The following is an 18345-nucleotide window of genomic DNA, read 5'->3' as shown; positions in this document are numbered from 1 at the left end:
GCTCCTTCAAACTAGCCAGCAGCAATTAGCAAACACTTGCTGGAGCTGCACATCTCATTATATGAGCTGCTTCTCAGTGCAACGCTGGTAAAAACATCATTAAATGGTTAATAGAGGTGAGATGTAGTGATGACTTCCTGAATATGGAGTTCTTAAAGAGACAGAGGCCCAATTTCAAGATGTTAAAGTTAAATATCGTTTAAGCCATATTTGAGATATATATATATGCAGGATCTCTATAACAACTGAATGTAACTTAATTGTTGTGTAAAATAATAATATGTAGTAACATGTTGGGCTGCACAGTGGCGCAGTTGGTAGAGCTGCTGCCTTGCAGCAAGAAGGTTCTGGGTTCGATTCCCAGCCTGGGGTCTTTCTGCATGGAGTTTGCATGTTCTCCCTGTGCGTGCGTGGGTTTTCTCCAGGTACTCCGGTTTCCTCCCACAGTCCAAAAACATGACTGTCAGGTTAATTGGCCTCTCCAAATTGCCCCTAGGTGTGAGTGTGTGTGTGCATGGTTGTGTGTCCTGTGTGTCTCTGTGTTGCCCTGCGACAGACTGGCGACCTGTCCAGGGTGAACCCCGCCTCTCGCCCGAAACGTTGGCTGGAGATGGGCACCAGCACCCCTCCCGACCTCACTGAGGGAAAAAGGGTGCAAGAAAATGGATGGATAGTAACATGTTCCAGAAGAATGTGTATTGACTTATTTTATCGTTTTATTTTCAAAATCATGTGTCATTTTCACGTCTCGCTCTACTTTGACTTTATCTATTTTGACACAATGTATGTCACAAAAAACAACACAATGTGGAAAAAAGTTTAAAACAGCTGTATGCATCGATGTCTACATAGTTTAAACATGAATTTTAATTTTAAAAGGATCTTGGGAATAGAAACGCATGAATGTTGCTTCCTAAGCCAGTCATCTCCTCCGTATCGCTGCTGCTACATTTTCTCCGGTAACATTTAGCAGAGCGGACACTCTTCTATCTTACATGTCTCCTGAGTCTTTGTTATTGGCTCTCTAAAGCCGTCCTGGTGGAGTCTTCTGACAGGAGTGCTGATCAAAGAGCGGCAGTGAGACTCATCTCTGAGGAGATTCTGGCCACGCTGCCTTTTAGTTAATCACCAGTCCACTAACCAGCCCGATTTCCTCTTTCTATCTGAAAAAAGTGGACGGTTTAATCCCTTTCCTGTGAGTCTTCTGATAAGAAGCTTTTGAGGGAACGTGAAGTTTCTGAGTCTTGGTTCCCTCAGCAGGTCTCCACCTGGGAGGAAAGCTTTACTTTAGCTCAATTACCTGCTATCTGTCATGTAATGCTCTGCTGAATGTTGCTCTAAAATACGCCTAAAGGCATAAAAAAGTGGATTTAGGTTCCTGGAGGTAGCAGCCGGATCAGTAAATGGCTTTGCCAGAAGCCATGTTTAACCCAAACTCTGCAGCTTTATGTGAGCTGCACCCCGGAGGCGGGAGCTACAAAACAGGGCCGGTAAGTTGATTAGTAACTGCATGATGCGAGCAGCAACAAAAACACAAACACGGATACATAAACGTGATTGAAAAGGATACACCTAGAGGGACGCGCAATATTAGAGCATCAATCTAATTACTGCCAGCGAAACGCTACGAACCAGTCGCTCATGTGAATTATCGAGGCGCAGCCAATGAATGGATTCCAGCTCCAATGGTAGGGGGAAGGTTGAAGGATGTTGGTGTGTAATATGTGTTTTAACAGATAATTTCTCTAAGAGTTGATGAGTTTGTTGAGCTGTTTTGGCGCAAAGTCGATCCAAGACCATCCTCACATTGATCCTTCGTATTGATCAGCTTTGGCTGAAAGAAGGCATTTCCCACGCAGGACGTTTAATGGCTTGTTTGACGGATAAGCAGATTCTAACGTTGGGACGGTCATATTTCACCTCAGTGATTCTAGTTGATGGTTCTGCGCCTGAGCAACCCATTGATCTTCAGCGGAATGAGACAGCAGACAGATCCAGGAAGAAAAACCCAGAACAATAAGAGAAACTCTGAGAAAGTTTCACAGAAATTCAAGTAATTTTGAAATAGGAAGTGAGAGAGCCAGTAGTGAGGCTGTGCTGGCAAGTTTTCATGAATAAAATGTCCTTTTGCTGGTCGTCTAATGGAGCTTTTCAAAGGCGAATGTTGGACATTTTCCCTCCAGCTTTTACTTTTATAAGAAAGAAAGAAATTTTAAATTGGAGAAGATTTGGTCAGATGTGTTAACAACTTCTGCTGTTATCACCTCAACTAGCATTTTCTGGCTACTTTAAGATTTTTCAATCGCAGAAGATTGAAGTAAATCAATATTTACTTTTCAATTCACATTGCAGATCTTAATGATAGATACATATTCTTCTGTGTCATTTTTCTTTTTAATTGCATGTTGAATCACATGAATCAAACAATTGATAGATGTACTAAAGTGTGAATTTAACTGTAGTAAAAATTTATTAATTTTAGTAGTTTTTTTTAGACATTTCTATCCAGTGTATAACTTTACCCGTCAGAGGAAATCCTGGTCATAACTCACAGCTTGAAGTAAGTCCAGCACGGCTGTGGTTAAGTAACTTTTATTATTTAATATATTTAATATAGCCTGCAGTCCTAGCTGAAAGACAGAGAATAAAATGATACAAAAAGCCAAAAATTGTATTTAGAGCCTGAGAAAGCTGGGGCCTTCTACCACCCTCCATCTTATCACAGTTCAGAGAGCCCTGTAATTGAAAAGGAGATTCGGCTAGCGTGTCCTCACAGATGGTGCATCACATTTCTGAGACAATAATAGGATTGTGAACCTCGCCATTCAATATCTCCCCTCAACCATTGAAGGCTCAAAGTGAGGAGACGAAGTTTCGCAGCGGATCTCAGCCTCTTGTGCCTCAGTCTGAGTCAGGCCTCACGTGGCACCTTAACTCTGGCCTGATGGGAGCCAGCTCATCGCTAAGTCACACTCCTGAAGACGTGTGACTGTTTGAGCACTTTTACAGAGACTGTGAGGCTTTGAAAAGGAGGGGAAATGAGACCCAGAGAAAAGGCTCCATGGCAGACGTGCTCCTTTTGGGTGCAGAGCCATTTTCAGACGGGATTCTTAAGCTGGAGCCGACGGTAAAATGAGCTGCCATCTTAAGAAAGGTCAGATTTCTGAATTCAATTTTTGAATTAGATCCACATCAAGCTGATTTCCTGGTTAAGGATTGATGCACAATACTGTAAAAACAATTGGTAAAACTATATATTAATGCTTTGCGCACCCTAACCGCAAACATTAATGGATTTTATTCTCCGTCCTTTTTCCTCTGAGCAAAAAATATCCCCTCTGAAATCATTATGCCCTATAATAAATCTAACATTACTGTTACAAATGCCTGCGACAGACTGGCGACCTGTCCAGGGTGACCCCGCCTCTCGCCCGGAACGTTAGCTGGAGATAGGCACCAGTTCCCCTCCCGACCCGGTGGTTTAATTATTTTAGGGTGTAAAGAAAATGGATGGATGGATGTTCCAAATGCCACACAAGTAGTCCTTCTTTTATACTTTAGTCCCCCAGTATGTATGTGCACGCCACTGTTGACCAAACGAAGCAGCACACTAAAGAAGTTAATAAAAAAAGCCTTTTTAGCGTTTGGCACCAATCGTTTTGACACAGCAAATATGTCCAATAAGTTGCTTTGATCAGAGCAAAACCACATTTTTGGGGCAACATTAAAACTCAGTGCAGTGAAGATACCTCCCTAAATCACCTTAATGTTTAGATCAACGCATTAAAATGGTCCAATCTAAATCCAGACCTGAAACCATTTCAGAATCCAAATCAAGACCCGATTTTCCCAAACATTCCTCATTCAGGGGACTGAACTTAACCTTAATGGTCATTTTTGACATATTTTGATTTTACCTTTATATTTCTTAATGGAAACCATTAATATTGCCCTATGTTGTATAATTTTTTTCAGCACAACCCAAACCTTGTTTTTAAACATATATTTTTCTTTTGGATATACTGTGATTGCATATTAAACCTGGAGTCACATGAAAACATAAAATTCAAGTTTGAAAATTGTTAATTTTTTCACTGTGAAACCCACAGATATTCACAATGAATGGTTTTTATAACTTAGAATGACAATGTATACGGTAAATTTCTTAAACTGATGTAAAAATATTTCAAATAAAACAATTTAAAAAAATTATTAGCATGATAATTTGTTTGTATACAACTTTTGACAAAACATCATTGGTCAATTTTGCACTTTCACACCGCTGCTCCATTCTCACTTCTCATCGTTACTCTTTTCATTGTTACTTGCGCAACTTTCCTTTGTTTCTCAGCAACAAAATACAGCCCATAATTATTCATTGAACATGTGAGATTTCCAATAACAGATATCTAATGTTGCATTTCATTTTTTTCGTTTGTAAGCCCAGAATAGCTGGTTCTTAGCATTTCTTTGACATCCAGAAAAGCATGGTTTAAGTATTTTAGCATAACTCTGGTTTCACTTTACCAATTAACACAATTCAAATGTTTCCACCTTAAACATAAGTTGAAAGTCTTGCTGCTACACTACGTGTCCATGGACTCCTAAGGGTTAAGGCAGAACCAAGGCTCACCCATTAGGTAGGCAACTATCTTGCACATTGCGGCCCCGAAGATGAAATCCCCCAGGATGTTTGGGATGAGCGTGAAGGGCATGCAGAAGATGGCCATCATCAGGTCGCTGACCGCCAGCGACAGCAGGAAGGAGTTGGTGACGGTCCGCATGCGTTTGTTCAGCATCAGGACGACGATGATCAGCAGGTTGCCGAAGACGCTGAGCAAGAAGATGAGCGAGTAGAGCAGGATGCGGAAGGAGTCCATCTCTGTCGGAGACAAAAACATTCAGCTTCATGAAGGAACAGTGTTTTCTACATGGTTTAATTAGGATTATCAGCGTGCAATGGTTGTTGTTGCAGTCAAGACAGGAAGTAAAAACAAATGGAAGAACACATAAAGTAGAGAAAGGGAGATTAATAAAATTAGTTTGATAAGAAAACTGTTCATGTAGTGGTTTATGTGAGAAATGAACTATAATAAAATGTAATGATTCCAATAATATCTCCATATGAGAATCACAGTCACTACAAACTAGGCAAATGACACAGCTCTGTTGAATAAACAACACTAAAGTCTTTACAGGACCTAATAATATGACATAAACAGCACTTCAAATTGTGCCAGCGCCAATATTTCCCAGTTTTCCCTGTAAACTGAGCAATAATTGTAACGATCTCCAAGAAAAAATAAAGATAAATATCATCATCACGGCAGAGCAGAGTGTCGCATCGTTCACCGGGGGAAAACGAGACGTGAATTATAAGGATCGTCTACATTTATCACTGGAGCAGAGCCAGAGGAGAATCCAAAGGCGTTTTAGACTGGAAGAATGACTGATTTAATGTTGTTATGATGAAAAGCAGCAGGAATAAATTTAATGCAAAGATTTGTATTCAGCAGAGCATCACAGAACAGAGGTACAAAGACACAAAACCTTCGAGATGAGATAATGTTGGGTTCAGGGGAGGAAAACTAGGGGGGATTTCAAAAGTAATTTTAGGAAAAGAAGGTATCATCATTTTATGTGTTTTCTCAAATTGGGTAAATATTCCAAAGTAGATCAAAAATAATCTAGAATATCTGTAAGAACACACAAACACACAAAGTTCAACCTTATTCTCAAGAAGCAAATTCCTTAATCCAGGAATTAAGTCTTAACTCTTAATTCCTTATTCATTGTGGGGTTTGAAATAAAAAAAATGTCCTTCAGAATATAAAAATATGCTATCTGGATTTTTAAGGGACAACTGGAAAAATAACTGGCTAGGCTAGCCTAGAGTAGCCACGCTACATTTAAGCTTAAAATAGTGCCTTTGAAACTAATTTCACAGAAAAAATATTTGTTTAAGAATATCTTTGTGTTAATTTTTTATATTTTTCTTATCTATGCAATGTTTACACTTACCCTCACTTAAAGTGCTAGCCCCCCCTACTGGCCTGGAGTAGCATAAACTCATTCTCCCGATTTCCCGGTGGTTATTTATTAAGCTTAAATAGCTTCACACATCCGTTGACATTACTAACAAAATCTAATTTGCCTTATTTCATAGATAATATTTAGCATGATGGTGATATTATATTTAAATAATTTGCTTAACTTGACATAAATACCTAGAAGTTGTAATCTTGGACTTTAAATTCATAATCAATTTCCTGAAATAATACCTGGACCTAAACAGACTGGTCCAGTATTTTGGAATAAGTGTCGTTAAGATTATTTCCTAACTCCCAAGCATCAGAGTGACCCAGGAAGGGTTTTGGGGATGCTCCCTTCACTGACACCAGCCTGTGACAGTGAGCCTGTTTGAGAATGAGAGCATTTGACAGGACAAGGTCGAGGTCAGCCATGTGCTTCGCTGACCGGGTCCACGACTTGAAGACAAGTCTAAAGGTCTTCAGCTGGGCCTGCAGACAGCATGCAGCCTGGATGATTAACCAAAGCAGGACAGGGATTTAACATTTCTCACATATAAATGGCTTCAGTATCACCCAGCAGGAGACATTTTTATTTTCACTCTCTTCTTGTTCTCCATCCAAGACCCGTTATTGGCATTCCAGTGATTTTAAAGCGGCTAAACCAAAGAGGCAAAAGTCAACACCTGGCATTTAGATTTAGATCATCTTGCTAAAGGGCGAAATGAAAGCTAAGCAACAGGAAGAATTCAAAGAGAAGCTTGCTTGTGTCTTTCTGATTTGTCAATTAAAATCTAGCTAAATGGCTAGCCAAACTTAGCTTCCACAAAATCAAAATGGTTTCAGTGCGAGCAGTTCGTCATAGTTTATTAATTATACAGTTTATAAACATATAAAACTTATTTAACTCCACTACTCAAAGAGAAAGATTGGTTATTAGCCCAAAAACTGCAATCAATGGACCCCTAGTTTGGGTCTTTTGTGAATACTTTAATTTCACAACTAAAACCTAGCTAAAAGATTAGCCAGCTGTTAGCTCCTGCAAAATGTAGCTATAATAATAATGCTTTCAGTTTCTGGAAATTAAAAGGAAACAGTTTAAAAAGATGCCAAACATATAAATTGAGTTTCTACTAGAAGCTGAGTTTATTTTGTAGCTGCTGTAAAATTAAAGAAAATAAAACTAGTGAGTGTTTTTCAGGTTCTTGTAAAATGAGAAATGGAGCAGGAACTGCAATAAGATTTTTATAATGTTTTGAGACCATAGTTAATATCCAAGCAATTGTTTCTAATTGCTGTGGAAATCCCCATATGTGCTGTACACCAAAGATAAACGAAAGGAGGCCTAAACCCATGACACTGCTGGAAACGTTAATCACGTCTGTCAGGGTCGAGTTAATTCAGTTTCAGTCATGGAAAGACAGATTTCCAACACATAAGTGAGTAAAGTTAACATCACAGAGCAGAAACACACATTCAGCGCTGCCATTGAAGAAATTCCTGCCCAAATATCGTGTAGAGAGCTACCACTGGCCAGACAGTCTGCTTTATGATTAGGTGTGATGTGAAAAATTATTTATGTATCGACTGAATGCCAGCGGTACAGCATCGTGGAAGTGTTGCGCCTGAAGACTGCAGGGTGATTTTCCCTGGTTCCTTTGACTCAACCAGGCATGACAGGTGTGTTTAAATCCACTATCATACATTCGCTGCGGATAAAAGTGAGGCATCACCTCTGAAATGCTTACCTGCTACAAAATTGAGCATTTTTGGTTTGATCAATGACAGAAACACCATTGCTACCATTTATTAAACCACTGCTTTCCCCAATTTTCCTGCAATCTCATCCATAATTTTGCTTTTCCACGCATGATTAAAGTGTTATTACATTGCATTACATTATTATCAGTGTAGTCAGACAACAAAAGCATATCACTATTAGAGAGCTCTGTCATCTGTTAAAGGTAAGGTTGTGGAAAAAGGAGAGTGCTTTTACAACCTCTGTAGTTGGGTTGGATCTTGGTGTGATTCACGTTTAAATCACTTCAGGGTTCATAAATAACGAGCAATAAAAATCTAAGAGCTACAAAGAAACAGCTGCAGCCCTGTCCTTTTAATTACAACATTGCTGTGGTGGTATTTCATTGAGAAAATACCTGATAGATGAGTTCAAAATGCTTCCTAGCATCCAATTCTAATGCTTTCCTTATTTTTATACGAGCTTAAAGGGCTTTTCTACTAGAAACATCCAGAGTTGGGTAGTAACTAGTTACGTTTACTTGAGTAACTTGTGGAAAATGTTACTTTTAGGAGTATTTTTTACTGTGCATTTAGTTTAGTTTCTGTGAATCCTGAGGCTTCACTTAAAAAGAGTTGTCATTTCAGATCTCCAATTCGAGGTTTTCAAGCAACTTTTTGTTAGCATCTCAATCAGATTAAGCTCTGATTTGACTAGGCCACACTAAAACCTTGATTTTCTTTTATGTTTTTGAGCAATTCAGAGGTAGACTTTCTGGTGTGCTTTCAGCATCGTCTTTCAGGAGCAAATTATAGCAAATTGTAAAAGTCCCATACCATCACACTACCACCACCGTGTTTGGCCTGCAGTGCTTTAGTCGTTCTTCTGTTTCGTTGTTTTTGTTTGTGTTGGAATAAAAACCCCGACTATGATTCACTGGAATCTCATGACTTTGTAACAATTTCCCAACTTGATATTAATGACTTAGTTTCTCATTTCAACTTTAATTTCATCTTTAAGATATTTTAGCCTTCTTCTTGTTGTCAGACACATTGTATTTAAGTGATTTTACGAATTCATTATTGAAAAAATGATTGAGTTACTTTGTCACATTGGGCTAGGTTCGTTCAGCTAGCTTTTTTCCTGAAAGCTTGTGACAAAAAAAAGCAAAAATAAAGAAGTGTCAGAAAAGACAAATTTAGAAAGCTTCTAAAATAAGCAGAACATGAGTCAGAGGGAGGCCTCTGCAGCAGCATAATAACTATTTTCCTTTGTAAATATTTAATGCGGCAGGAAGTGCACCTATAGGATCAATGCTGAACATCAAGGACGCACATAAAGAAGCTGTGAAGGAATCTATCGCTTTCTCTGCTCCCGGGCATCGCTCAACAAGATACTTTGAGAAGTTAAAGGAGCTTTATCACTTGAATCAGCATTAATATTGACCTTTTGGTTCTGGTGATTTTCAAGATATTAAAGGGGAATGAAACCGTACCTCCCTAGTAAGGGGAGTTTCTTTAAATGTAGTTTTGTTGCATCATAAACCTCACTACATTCTAGCTGATGCAATCCCAAATAAGCCGCGGCTTGCATCAGAATGCACAGCCACATGCGTTATAATCCCTTCTCACTTACACGTTTCGCATCCAGCTACCTGACCCCTGATTAAACACCTACACGGCACAGGCAGCCGTCGCGCTGCTAGCCAGCAAAAAAAAAAACTAATGTCTTCTAATTGGTGCAGCTTGTAAGACACACAGCACACGCCGGCCCAAATGTGTTATTGATTTTCATTAGCTGGCGGCAAGTCTAAAGAGGATGAAGCCCTTCGGTGTGGCCTGAGGTGTATTATCGTTCTCACAGCTTAAAGGACTGAGCGCTGAATGTGGCCGGTGCAACTGGATCTCTGCTAATTCACGTCTAAAAATAAATCCCATCATTTGTCTCAAAATAATGACTTACTTTTCAATTTACCACCTGTTGCTTTAGCAACGAGTAACTGAATCACTTTGCAGTGCTCAAACCGGATCAGTGGTTGAACTTCTTTCTATCAAATGGTGACTTTGCTGTTTCTGCTAAATGTTTGCATCACTTTTTGTACAGAGGATGATTTAATGTAGGCCTGTTCCAATAACAAATTTCGAGACCATTTTCAAGTAGTATGGTAATGGAGTGATAATGCAAGAAGACATTCAAACATTTAAACACCAGAACTGGAAGACATTTAAAATAATCGACATACAAATTAAATTAATTACGAAGACAAAATTGTATTTAAAAAACAGGCGAGAGACCAAACTGAAGACTTTTACCATCCAGTTTTTGGTGGAAAAACATGAGAAAAACAATGAAGGCTTAATTTTAAAGTGTGTATTTTTACATTATGTCCATTCTGGTTCTGTACAATCTAGAGACCACTATTGTTTTCTACAATAAAACTCAAAACTCGCTCGTTTTCCTTGGCCTACTCCATAATATCCCAACAAAAAAAATACTCAGAGGTTTGTAGTCATTGACTTAAAGTAAAAACCTTCAAAGGGTATCAATCATTTTTCAAGGTACAGCAATCTCTCCTAACCTCAGTGACTTTCAGAAATCTCAGTGCACATTTGATCGTTTTGATCCCTGGATGTTTTCTCAAGTTCAAAAGACGTACAAAAAACTGTTTTTAGAGCACAAAGGTAAGAGCTTACAACATTTATTGTTCTCACAAGAGATTCGATCAGGAGACGGGGGATCTGCTGCTTCCCCTTATCTTCCATTTCCTATATGGAAAAGTCGCTGGGTATAAAAATGATTCGGCTTTTGTTCCCCACCATGTTCGGTAGCTGGGTTGTGTTTAGAGACAGATATGATTTCTGATTGAACCGCTGCACTCCCACATGCCGACACTGCATTACAAGCAAATGAACCCTTTGACGGCAATTATCATGCTGCTCAGTGCGCATAAGTCCATCTGCATTTTATCACTGTAATGAGGGGGTTGCTATATGTAACAGTCAGCCCTCCAATCCAGCTAAATAAGCCATCTCACCATGAGTGATTAATATTGATTCCACACTACATTCAGATTTTGCAGCAGGAAACTCTTTATTTGTAGTATATATTTAATCACCCATGAAGGCTGTATTTATATTAACTTTCAGTGCCAGTAGTTTTTCCTTTTTTTCCTGCATGTGTCACCACATTTACACTGAGTGTTTTGACTCAAAATCATGCAAACGGATTAAAAAATATGTTAAAAATCTTCATGGAAACGAAACTTTGTGGGATTTTGGCTCATGATTGTTTAAACAAAAACATTAGGCAGAGTTACTGCTGCAGTCTGTCCTCAGGGTGACAAATTGGGTTAATTATATCCATGCTGCGGTCTTTGGAAAAACAATGGCAGGAAGCAAGATGGCTGCAAAAAGCTGTCAGTCAATTATGCATCAATTAGGATTGGGATGCCTGAGTGGCTTCAGTCAGTCTGTTTGTTAAATATATTAATTTATTGTACAAACAGAAAATACTTTAGTGAATCTTCCATTTGTATTTTTATTAGAAATGACTGAGTACTGAGGTGGTTCTCAAACTGTGGGGTACGCCTCTTAATGTGTACCTGATGGAATTATTTTTGGCCTTTTATTTATTTTTTTATTCTTTCTCCACTTTGCCATTTTATGCTTTTCCAAAGTGGTTATTAAAAATACAGTCTTACATCTTACAGTCAACCCTAACTTTTTATGTATTTAATAATTTCAAACACACTTTTACTTAGATTCTGATCCATTCCTTTCTAGTTGCAGATCTGTACTCTGTGGGTTGTAGACCATTTTTTACCCCGCAAAAAAAATTACAAAAAATCAAAACGGTTACCAAATGACTGGATTTATGAAAGCAAGAACATTTTTGTAGATGGGTAAAAATAATCATTATAAAATAATTTTTGCTGTTGGAAATGACACAAGAAATGAATGACTGTTTATATATTTTAGTTTTCCAGTAAATAGGATTTCCCAGAAAGATGTGATTTGTGGACCAGATAGTAGGATCTGCAGCATTCTTGGCTGTTATTTTCTAAAGTTTATCATTTATTGCACCATAGTGTTTCTCCAGTTTAAATCCCCGATTGTAACAAGTTCATTTCTCATTTGAAATGATTTAAAACTCTTGGCATCAACATGATCGTTCTGGAAAATGTTGGTGTGGCATATTAACATGTTGAATTTGTACTTTTCTTAATCTGATTGGTTTTTGAAGCTACAGTAAAACATTATGTTTCAGATTGCTGCACTGCTTGAGTTACGGTCAAATCTTTAAAACTTCTTTTTAAAAGAAAAACCAAAAATAGGCACACATTGCATCAGTTTTCACATCTGATAAATACATTTAAATGAAATATTTGTTACATTTTACATTCTCTGATTAATACGCTATAGAAAAAAGAGGATTTTTATTTTTAAACATCAGTGTTTTTAAAATATAGTGACTAAAATGCAACACTTAGGGATTGTTACACTGTAAAATTGAGTAATCATTTAAGTTTGCATCCTGCTTTAGCTAATTAATGCTAATGTCAAGATTGCTAGCATGCTAACTTTCTTAACCACTCAGCAGTTGTTGATAATCTTATCTGTCACTCTCCAGAAAAATGTTTATTGATCCCCTTTTAACGAAAATATAAAAGCGCTTAGCTTATTTAAGTACATTCAAAACATTTAGTTGAATTTAAATGCTTTATTTAGAAATCCTTTAGCTTTAGCTCAGAAATATGAATCAAATTACTCAAATAAGCAGAGGCTTCTTTTTTTACAGGACTTCCCTTTTCTTTCAGTTCACGTTTCAGTATAATTAAAACTTACTTCTAACACCTATTAGAGGAGCTGCATCTTCAGGGATTTCTGTAATGAAATACACCCTTCGCCAAGGTGTTTGCTATCTGAATCCCCTAAGTTATTATGCCAGAACCAAGCCAGATGCCTGTTTAATTCTATAGAAATAAAAGTGCTGTCCAGTTTATAATTAGACTTTTTGTCACACTGTGAAGGCCATTAAATACACAGAGTGAAAATCTGTTTCTTGTCAAAGTGTAGATAGTTAAGGGTTGTTCATCGTGTTCTTAAGCTGCACAATGTTCCAACTCTTAGTTTGGAACCGTATGAATTTTATTTACTCTAACATATTTTGCAGGTCATATTGAAAACACCACAGCTGTGGGAATGCTGGGCTGAAATACTCAAGATGTGCACTTTAAAAAAAAAAAAAACTTCTATCTTAAAACAACAAAATAAAAAATGTCATGCATTTTGAATACTGTTCACTGAACCTTTATACCGTCATCGGGCTTGGCGAAGCAGTGCACCACCAACAATCCTCATTGGTCATTTATTTTCAAATTATTGGCCCAAATGATTAAAATGATTAAAAATAGGGTGCAAAACAAAGTTTTCAGAAAGTAGTGCACAATTAAACTTAATGTATTTCTTCTTCAGAATTTCAGAAAATACTTTAAAGTAAAAGAAAATGGATTTGACATTTAAAGATATAGAAACTGGAAGGGACAAAATCACACAATGCAGGTATGAAACTACCAAATACAACCATATGACTGTGCAAAGTTCAGTGACATAGTGCTCACTTAGATTTGATATTTTTGTGTGTTACACACTTTTCTCTTCATAAATAAGACAGCAATAACTAGAAACATGTTCCATTCTCGGTTTATGTTTCCACCAGGAAGATTATTGGTGCTGCACAGCCTCCAACTGCCATTCCCCTTATTTAAAAAAATAATAAATCACCCTAATATGACAGTAATTTAAAGGTTCAGGAAATATTATGTTAGCTTAAACATCAGAGGTTTAAAACAACAGAAGTCTGTTTTGGTCTTTGCTTTGCACCCTGGTGCTATCAGTGTGTATGCAGCTAACAGATCATCTGCAGCAGCAAGTTTCCGTATCTTTCCTTGGTCTCCCTTCGAAAAACTTTGTTCATTTAATGCTTATCAAATCCCTTCGTGCTCACTCGCAAGCTCTCAGAAGGATGGAGTGAGCTCAGCAAAGTGCCACTTTGAATCAGCCGGGGAGCAGAGTCCGAGCAGAGCCAAGGTGCGGATACAGATGTTGCTCCACATAGGCAGGACCCCGTCTGACCCCACCTGCTCTCAAGAGTCTGCAGCCATTAATGCGATGGGATGCATGTCAGCTGTGCTTTACAGCTTCTTTATAAGCTGCGGGAGCCTCAATACCTCAAATAGCAATCCAAATAAGTAACACATCCGTTTGGATCAGAGCAAATGAAAAGAAACGCAAAGGAATATGTCAGAGCACACAGTTGCTGTTGCTGATATGGTATCAATGCTGTGGTTAAAGCTTAGAATTGGCCAATGAATACAGCTAGAAGGAAAGCATGTGGATTTGATGTTCTCTGTTTAATCTGACTGAGCTTGAAATTTCCACCTCTATGAGCAAAATGGGTAGAAACAAAACCCAAAAGACTTGTTCCCACTAGGGAGTAACTCAAGATTTTTTTTTATATTTTATTTTCAAAAATAAAAAAAAAACATGTATAATTATCCTTCAGCTTCACAATGATTCTCTAATTAGTGTTTTCTGTTGCATAAAAGTCCAAAAAACACATTGAACTTTGTTACGTAAGACACCACAAAGGTGTAATGTACGACTCTCTACGTACATTACACTTTTTTGAGACCAAATATTCAGTGATTTGGTTTGGTTCAGTCTTGAATATGGTGGACTGGTATCTTTTTCCCCTGAAATCCAACTAGTTTCAAACTGTGTTCAAATGTAGCCGATAAAGTTTTCTTTAAAATGTCAATGCTACCACCTGGTGAGATAAAAGAGAAGAAAAAGGAGAAAATATTCCAGTTCAAAAACAGATTTTTTTCCTTCTGTCTGTACAACACAGAAAGAAACACCCTGAGTTATGTCCTCCACTCACTCTACCTGCAGGTAATGCTAAGTCAGTCAACCTTTAGCTGACTTGTTACCAGCATGTCATACTGTTTGGACATACTGTTGAGGGTCTGCTTGCATACAGGTTTGGGTTCACCTAAATGTTGTGGCAAAGCAGCTTACTGAAAAAGTTAGCCACACAGGTACAACCAGTTATTCAGGAGCTCAAAGTTAGCTTGCTATTTAGCTTCCATACTCAGACCTTCTAGGAATGTTTGCAGCAACAACTATATTTTGTTGACTGCAGCAATGGTCTTGAAAATTGTCCCACACTGGTTTAGGTCTTGGACTTTGTCTCACCACTCTCAAAGCTTTGGGACGCTTGTGTCTTAGGGTGTATTCACATCAAGAAAGTCTTTTGGTCTTTTGAATTTCAAGAGCAGCTCATACAACGCAGGTTTGACCCACAACATGCTGGCAGCAGCTTCGCTACGCAGAAAACAGTGGATAATGTACGGTTTCAGCACAATCAGTATATGCAGTAGTAGCATTAGAAACACTGAAGGGCTCATTTTTAACATCATGTCCAGAAACTGTGGCGCAGGAAGCCCAAAATGACATATTTCCTGCTGTTGCTTTGGATCAAGGCCGATCTGTATTCACACCAGAAGCAAACCGCACCAGAGTTTATTTGGAAGACGACTGAGACTACCTCAAAAAGTGGATCTCCTTCCGGTTGTTTGGTCCGCAGCAGGGTTCACTTAAGTGCATTAACAGCTACATAAAACTGACAGGAGAAACAAACTCTGGTCTGCTTAAACTGAACCAAATGTGTCAGGTGACCCAAAGTATGCTTTGGTCTTTGTTTTGATTTAGCATGCCCTGGTCTTCGTCTTACCTCCTTTCAAAGAAATGGTATCATATTGGTATGCTCTGGGTTTTTTTTTTTTTTTTTGGTGTCTCCTCCCTTCAAATTGTTGGTCTTGGTATGCTGTGGTATTGCTCTTGGTATCACCTCCTTTCCCTTCAAGGGATCTACCTCCATCTGTCTATAGTATCAAGAGATCTTGTCCAAGTCTATGATATTCAGTTGCAATTTAATACTGTTTTTCTTTTTGGAAGAAGTAATAAAACATCAAATACATATACTTTAGCTGTATTTGAAGGTCACTTGTGTTAGACAATAAGATCTTGTTCACACATGGCAGGGGGTGCGGCTTTAATTTCCTGTCAACTGCAGACCCCTGAGAGCAACAAAAATACGTAATCAGACTCCACTGTTCCCCTCTGACCTGAAGAAGGAGGCAGGTGAAGGCAAATAATGCATCTAAATGGATAAAGGCTCGATATCATCTAATGTTTAGGGGTCGAGCAACAAAATGGAAGCATTTCTGTCGATCCAAAGCTGAAACTCTCCACCATGTTTGATTCCTCCCTGAAGAAGCCGCGCTTACATCCTGCTGAAGAGGTTCACAGGTCTGAAAGAGTAAGTCGGCACAGAAGAAGGAATGGCTGAATTATTTATTGGAGAACGATCTCAATTTTTTTTTTAATACTGCAGCGGAGGTGGTGGGGGGGAAAATATTAAAACCGTCTCTCGCTCTTGTTCCGACCTCATTAGCAAGCCAGTCTGGATGTGCAACTGGTGCCCTGATAGAGGACTCGGGGGGCCTTATCTCCTCCACTGCTGGGTTTAATCTCTGTTGCGTTTCCGAATTAGAGGCATGCAAAATAAACACTGTGAATTAAAACGGCTTTTTTCAAACTGTGGTTGTTCATCCTAGCACTGTTGATGCAGGAGTTGGGAGAAAGCAGCAGTAAATCTGCCTGACTTGGTGATTTATTGTATGCAGGGCTGGGGAAGTTGATTAACACAAAACCCAGGATTGCAAATAATTTTCAGCTTAAGCACACATTGGTGCACGAGAGACTCAGATAAAGGCTTTTTTTGAGTTTGTGCTTTGACACTAACCAGTTTAATATAGTCCATTAGCTCAACTGGTGAGTTTTTAAATGAGTTAATCATTCATAAATTTCAGATGTTAAAAGAAACCTTTCATTTTGTGGTAAATATCTTTATTGAAGAAAGGAAGAATAAAAATGCTCATTGCACCACTAACAGAAAAGCATCAGAAAAAGAGAAATAAGGATTGTCACGAAAATAAATATTGCTAGATGATAAATTGTCCAACAAGTTATTGCGATAAATAATAATATTGTTGTCTTGAGACCATTTTTAAGTCAGATAATGTGATGAAAATGGAGGAACACATTCTCAAAGATCAATAAAATGAAATATGAAGTCTTTTATTTTTTTAAGAAGGGCTAGTTGAAACCAAAGCACCAGACTGAAGATCGAGAAAAGAGAAAAACTGATACATAACGCAAATGGAAATGATTGTATTGTGACAGGCCTGATATTAATACTTAATATTAATATGTAGATAAATTAAACCGTGTTTGAATAGTTTGTTCAGGAATCATAAATAAATAGATACGTGATCTCTTTCCAATTTTATTTATAAACACGTCTCAGACGAACTTAAATATACCCACATACTTATATTATTATTACTATTTGGGTATGCGCATATATTAAAGATCAGCAGCAGAAAACGAAAGGCAGTCATGCAGGTGCGGCTTTTACCTCGGGCTCTGGTGGCTCTGTTCAGTACGGAGCTGTTGGAGCAGGTCGTGTTCTGGTCAGTAAGGTCCACGCTGGTGTTCCCCACGCTCACGTTCCCGAGCTCCCAGCACACGGACAGCAATTCCTGCGCGCTCCCGTTCGCCGCGTGCGCTTCCATCCTCTCCGTCCTCGAGGCAAATTACCGATCTGCTTTTTACCACACCTGAGGACCGCTTTAACACCGCCGCGCTGGAGACAGCCCGCCGCTTTTTGTCTTCATTACAGCCCGGAGGAATTCAGGGTGCGCTGGAAAACTTGGTGACAGCGCAAAGTGGAGTTGCGCGCTTCTGGAGAAAAACGGACTAAACTAAATTTTAGTACCTGCGGGTGTTAATTGGAGCGAGGCGGGAGACGCTCTTAACAATCGGACTGAAGCCCGACTGTGGAGGAATGAGGCTGCGCTGCTAAGGGCAACTGGTGAGCTCTCTCCTCTCACACACACTTATCTCTCTCTCTCTCTCTCTCTCTCTCTCTCTCTCTCTCTCTCTCTCTCTCTCTCTCTCTCTCTCTCTCTCTCTCTCTCTCGCTTCATTCAACTCTGCTTAGACCGAAACTGCAAATCAACATTATCAGTTTTTTTTTTCTTCTTTTCTACATTTTGTACAACCTCAATATAGTTTTTGGAAACAAAATAAAACAAAAATCATAAATATAAGTCGGACTGAAGATAATACGTATCTTTAATTTCTTTGCATTTGTATTCATCCTGCAGAGTCAATCCATTGTAGAGCTACCTGTCTTTTCACTGAATAGATTCTTAATTGGATTTCAGTCTGGACTTTGGCTGAGTCATTATTGTGCATTGAACTAAACCATTGTTGTCCAATATGTGGGCCGAGGGCCATCTGCAGCCCTCTCAATGATTTTGTCCGGTCCGTATCACAATTCTAGAGTGAAGCAAATCTGGCAGAAGTTTTTACAGATAAATAAAATCCTACATATTTGTGGCAAACTGGACGACTTTTAGTTTTCAGTAACACTTTATTTTTTGAAAGG

General features: G+C 38.6%; 1 protein-coding gene across 1 annotated transcript in view; it reads right to left on the bottom strand.

Moving 5' to 3' along the window:
- cckbra (cholecystokinin B receptor a) overlaps positions 1-17762 on the bottom strand; it is a 34983-nt gene extending 17221 nt beyond the window's left edge. Inside the window, exons 1-2 of the mRNA XM_008428869.3 lie at positions 17311-17762; positions 4634-4882 (exon numbers count right to left, since the gene is read on the bottom strand). Coding sequence (XP_008427091.1) covers positions 4634-4882; positions 17311-17467 — 406 coding nt within the window. The 5' untranslated portion in view covers positions 17468-17762. The remainder of the gene's footprint in view (positions 1-4633; positions 4883-17310) is intronic.
- Between the last annotated feature and the right edge of the window lie 583 nt (positions 17763-18345).

The sequence above is a fragment of the Poecilia reticulata genome, chromosome 2, assembly GCF_904066995.2.
Source record: "Poecilia reticulata chromosome 2, P_reticulata-male-v2, whole genome shotgun sequence".
Taxonomy (NCBI): domain Eukaryota; kingdom Metazoa; phylum Chordata; class Actinopteri; order Cyprinodontiformes; family Poeciliidae; genus Poecilia; species Poecilia reticulata.
This window is presented reverse-complemented; position numbering and strand designations above follow the sequence as displayed.